Below are 8,595 nucleotides of genomic sequence, written 5' to 3'. Positions count from 1 at the left end.
GGCTTCACGTTGTTTGTTCGTAATACGGTGTCCGTCTTTTTTTATACGTCCATGCATATAAAATTATAATTTATTTATACATAATATAATACTGCGTATTATTCGTTATATTATTCATGTGTCTTGTACAACTGCAGACCAGATTTTTGCGATGAGTTGACTTTCTCATTTTTAAGTAGGTTGATAAATAAAACCAGAATATCATTTGCGTATAATATTTATTAAAGTATAGAAAAATACATTTTCCTTCACCTATTACTATTCATATAACATTATATAATGCTTCGTATACAGCCATTGTGACCCGTGAATACGCAGCATATAAACATATTTTTTGTATTTTTTCTATGCCATGTATATATCAATAGTATAACTATATTATATCTACTATATTTCTAGCTATTTTCAATTTTTTTCAATCAATATCAATTAAAATTCAATTTCAATTAAAATCATCTTCAATTTGCGTCAAATTCAGAATCCGATTCAGTATACTATTATTCGTTATATTCATGTGTCTCGTACAACTGCAGACCACATTGCACTTGAAGTCACACGTCTGTTTCTCAACATTGAACGCCAGACCCTCCGGGCAGGTCTGTACTACGCGGGATCCGTTCACGCAGCGCCAGAACTTGGTGCAATCGGTCTGGTCGCGCCAGAACGGTACGTGGCAACCTTTGCACATCTCGTCGCAAACTGGCGCGCAACCCGCGGTTGCTGGGTCGTCGCATTTCTGAGAAATAATACGAAATTAAAATTTAATCAATTTAATTAATTAAATTGATTAGATTTGACTATAGCGCCTTCTAACAAAAAAATGTGTAGGGTATCAAATGAAAGAGCTCTCTTAGAAAATTAACATTACTCCAAAATAAGTTAAATGAAAAAACTAAAACCCAACTATAACGCTCTAAAAAGTACGAAACAAGAAAATAGTCTCCGCTGACAGAGATTCGTTCAAAGGAAAGACGTGGTCATAATATTATGACCACGTCTTTCATATGATAAAAAATTTAAGTTATGCCAGAGATTAAAATATATTATAGATAGCAAGTTAGAAAATATTAAGCTCAAATATTTTTTAAAACAATTAAACTTTAATATTTTATATAATAACTAAGAAAAATAAAACAATTTACCTGCAATTCAGCATTAAAATGCAGTCCATTAGGGCACTTGGCCAATAACTTTTCCCCATTGATACAAAAGTAAAACTGACAGCAGTCAGTTTCATGTTTTAACAATCTCGATATACAGAAATCCGCTGGACATCCGTTTGGTAGATCACCACTTTGACCACCACCGTCTTCACCACCACCATCTTCACCACAACCGCAACCATCACCCGTTTCCCCAGTTTCACCACATCCAGTATCACCACCAGTTTCCCCACCACCAGTTTCACCACCACACCCGCAGGAACCACCACCGCTTTCACCACCTAAAGAAAGGATAAAATAATAATATTATTATTTTTAAAGAATTTATTTTTGCCTTTTACAAAATAAATGTATCCTACATTTATTTTGTAAAAGGCAAAAATAAAGGGACAATAATTAATGTTAAAAGTTTTAGTTCTATAATATTCTTTCACTATGATATTACATTAATTATAACACGGGCTTGTAAGGCCATGGCAATTTAGAAAGATACTCTAAAATTTTGTAAAAGGCAAAAATAAAAGGACAACAAATGTAAAAAAGAGCGTTTGTGCCGAGCACACGTGTTAGAAGTGAAACTTCTTTGGCAAAATTCAATATACAAGGTTTTTTCTTGCTTTCTTTTTTTGTTTGTCGAAATTCGTAAAAATAAATGTTTGAGTTTGATATCTACAAAATTGCAAACGGTGGAAAATATTAAAAATATGTTATGAGTTATGACAATTCATAAGTGCTTCTAAAGAAGTCATATTGAATAAATAAATGTTTGAGTTATCAATTCGAACAGTTTTTGAGTTTTTGAAGTGAAACTTCTTTAAGTATCGGGATGGGAAAAAATTTTAGTGTAACATTTTTTCGTTACGCGTGACATTTTTCCGTTACGCGCCATCTTTTTCTTATCCCTACTGTAAAGTTGCATATAGTAAATTATTTATTTAAAAATAAGGTCATAAAGAAGTTTCACTTCTTATGTGTATACACTAGTACACGCACATATCTTTTTTTATGTTTTTGTTAATAACGCGTTACTTACCACCAGTTTCCCCACCACATCCACAGGAACCACCACATCCGCAAGAACCACCGCTTTCACCACCTAAAGAAAGACATTTATGTTATAAAACGCAAACATAAAAATAAACTGTCTTACTACAAATAACTTTAGACAGGGTTTAACTTGTCGTATTTCACATGGACAACTATTAAAGTGACAGATCCTTGGATTAAAGTAAGGCCGCGTTTCCATCTGCAAGAAAGACTTATAGAAGAGAATTAGACTTGCAAGCTATTAAGTATACTTACTGTCAGACAGACTGTTGGACATTTCTTGAGGAAGTTTTCTTGAAGATGGACAGGCGGCCTAAGACTGTGTTTAAATTGTTTTGTGGTAATAGCAAAAAGTTTGGCAAATCCAAAAAGTGCACGCCTCACACGTTTTATGTTAGTTAATTTTAATTATAAATTTTTAGGCGGGAAATATAAAAATATCGGTAAAGAAGAAATGGAAAAAAAAAGAATGGGGAACGATTAAAACTTGAAATTTTGTGATAAATGTTAATTAATATCTTTTAAACAACCCAGAGTTTCATAACATTGAGCAATAGGACTCATCTCTAGGATAACTTACCACCGGTTTCACCACACCCACAAGAACCACCACCGCTTTCACCACCTAAAGAAAGAATACACTTATGTTGTAAACGGCAAAAATAAAAGGCCAATAACCGTAAAAAAAGCTTGTGTACCGAGTATCATAAGTGAAACTTCTTTAGCAAGATTCAAAGATACCGAAATCGTCGTACTTCATGACGTGACGGTATTGCCATGACGTGACCTAAAACGCGAAGTAAAACCTCTTTAGACGCGTTGAGAGTAAAATTTCAGGGCAATACCGTCACGACATGGGGTAAGGCGACGACTTTGGTATTTTTGAATCCATACTAATATTATAAATGCGAAAGTAACTCTGTCTGTCTGTCTGTTACTCAATCACGCCTGAACTACTAAACCAATTTGCATGAAATTTGGTATAGATATATTTTGATACCCGAGAAAGGACATAGGATAGGTTTTATCCCGGAAATCCTACGGGAACGGGTTTTTCTCTGAAAACGCGGGCGAAGCCGCGGGTGGAAAGCTAGTATTATATAAATTTATAAAGAATAGAATGCATTTATAACTGCAATTGCCGTAAAACCCAAAATATCAAATCTTTGAATATTGCCAAAGCAGTTTCACATCTGACACGCGTGTCCGGCACACGCTATTGGTACAAGCACGTTATTTACCACCAGTTTCACCACACCCACAGGAACCACCACATCCAGATTCCCCACACCCACAGCCTCCTTGACCAGCACCAGTATCACAACCAGCTGTTGCCGGGTCTTCACATCTCTGTAAATAATTATTTTAGAAGAGATTTGAAGGATTTTATACGCGACTTATTCACTTTATTAAGATTTTAATATTCAATGACTTCTCCCCGTGATCAGACTCCCTGCAAAGTGTGCGAAACGTCGAGATAAAATAATAATAATAGTTTAAAAAAACTAAAAAACACGCTTTTTATAGAAAACCGAACTAAAAAATAGAAAATTTTATCAAATTAGTGTATTGTCATCGGTTTTCAATAAATCTACAAAGTTTGAACGAAATCTGGCCGTTTAAAGTGGGTCAAAATCGCGCCCAAAGAAGTCGGTTACAAACAAACATACAGGTGAAGCTAATATAAAGCGTGTAATGAATAAATCGCGATTAATTCTTTAATTTCTAAATATACGCGTAAAATCAAAGCTATTTTAAATTTAATTTTCAATCGATTGTCTTTCATCACTTTCATTCCTTTGATAACCAAATAAATTATATTTCAACTCGTACTTCTTTTATTTTATAAGATCAACAAATGAGACAAATAAAGTTCAATTTTATTTTGAATTGTTCAATAAACAATAAATATGAAATGAAAATAAATTAACGTACTAAACATGACTTCACTAGTTTAAATTATTTATTAATAGATTAATCTTACCTTATTTTCATCACTAAAATGTGTGCCAGATGCGCAAGACCTCAACACTTTATTCCCATGAACACATTGATAATATTTAGTGCAATCAGACTCATGAGGAAATAGTTTATCTATATTAAAGTCAGACGGACACCCGTTGGGTAAAGTGCCGTTACAAGTGCAAGATGGATCGCAGCCTGCGTTGGCTGGACTGTCGCAAACCTTGGAAATGTTCAAAATTTATTGATAAATCTATACTAATATTATGAAAGCGAGTTTGTTTGTTTAAACGCGCTAATCTCAAGAACTGCTGGTCCGATTTGAAAAATTATTTCGGTGTTAGATAGCTCATTCATCGAGGAAGGCTATAGGCTATATATCATCACGCTAAGACAATAGAAGCGGAGCAACGCAAATCATAATCAATATGAATAAATTGCGTTAAAAAACCGTTAAAATCTTTAATTTCTCTATGTATGATACTCGCGTTAAATCAAACAGGACAAATACTATAAAACTAAGAAGCCATCTAACTATTTATCAATTATAGGTGTACACCATATTCAAATAACATAAATAAAAAAAACTGATTAATTTAATTTGAATTCTAACGAAAAGCGTGCAAGAAATACACATACATGTTTTTTTTAATAACAAATTTAATAAGGATTTAATTCACTTGTCTATTTTAACATATTTAATAAATAAATATATAATGAAAGAAATGCTTGGAAATCTAGTCTTAACTAAAAAAACATACCTCCGCTTTCGCATTAAAGTGCTGACCCTTAGGACAAGTTTCCAAAAGCTTCTCCCCCTTCACGCAATTGTAATACTTGCTGCAATCAGACTCGTGCGGAAACTGTCTGCGCACTGTGAAGTCTGACGGGCACCCGTTCGCGAGGGTGCCGTTACAGTCTGCTATGTTCCCTTTATTACCGCAGACGCATCGGACCAGATGTGGGTGGTCGCAGACCTAAAATATTTTACATATTACATAGTCAAACTTGGAGTGTCTGTTTGTAATATCTATACATATACATGTACCTATAATTAATAAAACTGGAGTGTCTGTAATATTGTAATGTTGAAATAAGCACTTTTATTAAATGCACGATAATATGGATGTATGTGGATTAACATATTTTATAATTTTTGCGTGTCTATCTGTTATTTCTGACTAATATCTGAAAAAGCTGGAAACTTGAAATCAAACTATTGGTCGGCAAATATTGATTTACTAGTATAGTATTGTATATTATCTGTGATTTTTACTAATCCTTTAAGAAAATAATCGTTATAATTCTTAAACTTATTTGTTGTTTTTGCTTTGTCATTATCATCAATAGCAATGATTGAGGATTGATATTTTTTGTTTATTGTTACTCACTTCATAGTGATAAACACGGAAATAAGTATTAAAAAAAAGTAACTTCTACAAAATAAAAAAGACGTGTGGCACTCGGGGACTGCCGCGGTAAAGCTATTGCATGCTATTGCTATGCCTTCAAGCCACACCTCCGAGCCCGTCGGAGTGGGGAGCGTGAGGTTTTTCGTTACTAAATTTCTGGATTCGGTCCCCGCGCTCAAGGCCCGCGATAGAAGCTATGCAATAGCTTAATAAAATGTTGTGTGGTTTTATCAAACCACGGTAAAAGTGAAACTGTTCGATCGGTTCCGAACACTACTTTGTGTAGCGCATGTCCGAGTAGGTGTGTATACCTACTCGGCAGCCGCGATACACGCGACATGCGCTACACAGACCAAAAAGTTTGAGACGATGTAATAAAAGTTTCACTTTAAAAATCTAGTTAAAATTAACAAAATGTGTTACTTACTTGCTTCTCAAAAGAGAACAAGGTACCAGGGGCGCAGCATCTCGCGTCGTTCCTTCTGACCCCATACTCACAATAATAGAACTTAGCGCAACTGGTCTCATGAGGTAGGAGGTAGTGACGGCCGTCGGACGGACATTTGAAGTTGTAGGCATCACATGAGCATGTGATTAACGCTAAAATTTATAATTACCTTACTACATAGTATATCCATACTAATATTATAAATGCGAAAGTAACTCTGTCTGTCTGTCTGTTACTCAATCACGCCTAAACTACTGAACCAATTTGCATGAAATTTGGTATGGAGATATTTTGATACCCGAGGAAGGACATAGGCTACCTTTTATTGCGAAATATGTACCACGGGCGAAGCCGGGGCGGACCTCTAGTAAACCATATATAATAATTATAAACTGCTAGCTTTCCGCCCACGTTTTCAAAAAATTCGTTTTTCGAAAAACCCACATAAATTCCGTTCCCGTGTGATTTCCGGGATAAAACCTGCCCTATGTGTTAATCCAAGTTACAAATAGACACTATATGTGCTAAATTTAATTTTAATCGGTTCAGTAGTATTTTCGTGAAAGAGTTACAAACATACATACGTAGACATACATCCATCATTGCAAACTTTCGCATTTATAATATTACTAGTAGTCCGCCCCGGCTTCGCCCGTGGTACCTACATGTTTAAACTATCCTATCTCTCAAGTTGGATCGAACTGCACATGGTGTGCGAATTTTATTATAATCGGTTAAGTGGTTTAGGAGTCCATTGAGGACAAACATTGTGACACGAGATTTATATACATTAAGATAGTAGGATAGGATATAGCAGAATCGCTAAACGCGTCTGTCCTAATGTCTGTACGTATGTTTAGATATTTTAAACTAGGTACATACTTACACATCCGATTTTGATGCAGTTTTTTAATAGATGTAGTATTTCAAGAAGAAGCAGGATAATATTATGTATAATAAATTATAATACTCGCGTAAAATCAAACACAAGAAAATACTTAAGTGATGATGATGACATAAATTCGGTAGCCTCAAAACAAGAATTATACAGATAACAGATCTCTGTATAGGCTAGCCCAATCGTGATAAAACTGTCCCTAACGGATAGCTAATAAGGGTAAGCTATCTATAAAATAAGAATGAATTGCCAAATGTGTCTAAGCACAAAACTCAAAAACAGCTAAACCGATTTCGTTAATTCTTTTTTTTATAATTAATTTTTTTAGTTAATTTTTTTTTATAATATTCCTTGAAGTCCTAGGATAGTTCTTATGAAGAGAAAACTTAAACATGTACCACGGGCGAAGCCGGGGCGGACCGTTAGTTCAATAAAAAATAATTATTGCTTAACTTACCAATTAATAAAAAATACAGTGGATAAATCATTTTTAGGGTTCCGTATTACCACAGACTAATAATAATATACTACGTATACAAGTATTACTGTACATATCACTTGAAAACCTTTGTTATTCTGCTTTCAAAATATCCCCAACCCTTTATATATTAAAATAATTGATAACAAAATAGTGCATAATGCATAATTCTAATATTTACATCTAGTTAAATTGTTACATGAAAACTAATGTAAAGCACTCATGTTATAGATTATTTAGTTTCTCAGAAAACTATGGTGTAATTGAAACATGATCTATTAATTACTAGCGGTCCGCCCCGGCTTCGCCCGTGGTACATATTTACGTTTTCTCTACATAAGAACCATCCTCGTACTTCAAGGAATATAATAAAAAAAGAATTATCGAAATCGGTTCAGCCGTTCTCAAGTTATGCGCTTACCAACACATTTTGGGATTCATTTTTATATTATTTATAATTATTAGATTAAAAATAAAATTACTAATATGTTAAGCTTTTTTAAGCTATTGCATAGCTTCTATCGCGGGCCTTGAGCGCGGAGACCGAATCGAGAAATTCCGTACGAATAATAATAGTTTAAAAAAAACTGAAAAACACGCTTTTAGTTCGGTTTTCTATAAAACGCGTGTTTTTTATTTTTTTTTTTTAACTATTAATTTATTTTATCAAATTAGTGTATTGTCATCGGTCCTAAATAAATCTACAAAGTTTTAACAAAATCTGGCCGTTTAAAGTGGGTCAAAATCGCGCCCAAAGAAGTCGGTTACAAACATACAGTTGAAGCTAATATAAAGCGTGTAAAAAAAACCTCACGCGATGGGGACACTCCGACGGGCACGGAGGTGTGGCTTGTAGCCTGAAGGCATGCTATTGCTATACAATAGCTTTACCGCGGCAGTCCCCGAGTGTCACACGTCTTTTTTAAAGAATATACATAATTAAATAATATAAAAAAATACACCAGCCACCATCAATCACCAGCCATCTTCATATAAAAATGAATCGCAAAATGTGTTGGTAAGCGCATAACTCGAGAACGGCTAAACCGATTTCGATAATTCTTTTTTTATTAAGTATATTCCTTGAAGTACGAGGATAGTTTTTATGTAGAGAAAACGTAAATATGTACCACGGGCGAAGCCGGGGCGGACCGCTAGTAATAATATATTATGCGATCATAATTTGA

The 8,595-nt window shown here is 34.3% G+C and overlaps 1 protein-coding gene across 1 annotated transcript; it reads right to left on the bottom strand.

The window, feature by feature from the left end:
• Positions 1–442: 442 nt before the first annotated feature.
• On the bottom strand, positions 443–8,394 carry LOC149896438 (uncharacterized). The gene is made up of 9 exons (XM_090117395.1): positions 8,388–8,394; positions 6,012–6,184; positions 4,934–5,149; positions 4,195–4,395; positions 3,452–3,560; positions 2,791–2,835; positions 2,197–2,259; positions 1,143–1,444; positions 443–736 (listed from the first exon to the last, which is right to left on the bottom strand). The coding sequence occupies exons 1-9, from the start codon at positions 8,392–8,394 to the stop codon at positions 443–445; spliced, it is 1,410 nt and encodes a 469-aa protein (XP_089973521.1).
• Between the last annotated feature and the right edge of the window lie 201 nt (positions 8,395–8,595).

Source organism: Colias eurytheme, chromosome 28 (genome assembly GCF_061535395.1).
Source record: "Colias eurytheme isolate Ceu_HAF_F1 chromosome 28, ilColEury1 Martin Lab GWU primary, whole genome shotgun sequence".
Lineage (NCBI taxonomy): Eukaryota > Metazoa > Arthropoda > Insecta > Lepidoptera > Pieridae > Colias > Colias eurytheme.
The sequence above is the reverse complement of the archived record's forward strand: the minus strand, read 5'-3'. Positions and strand labels throughout refer to the sequence as shown.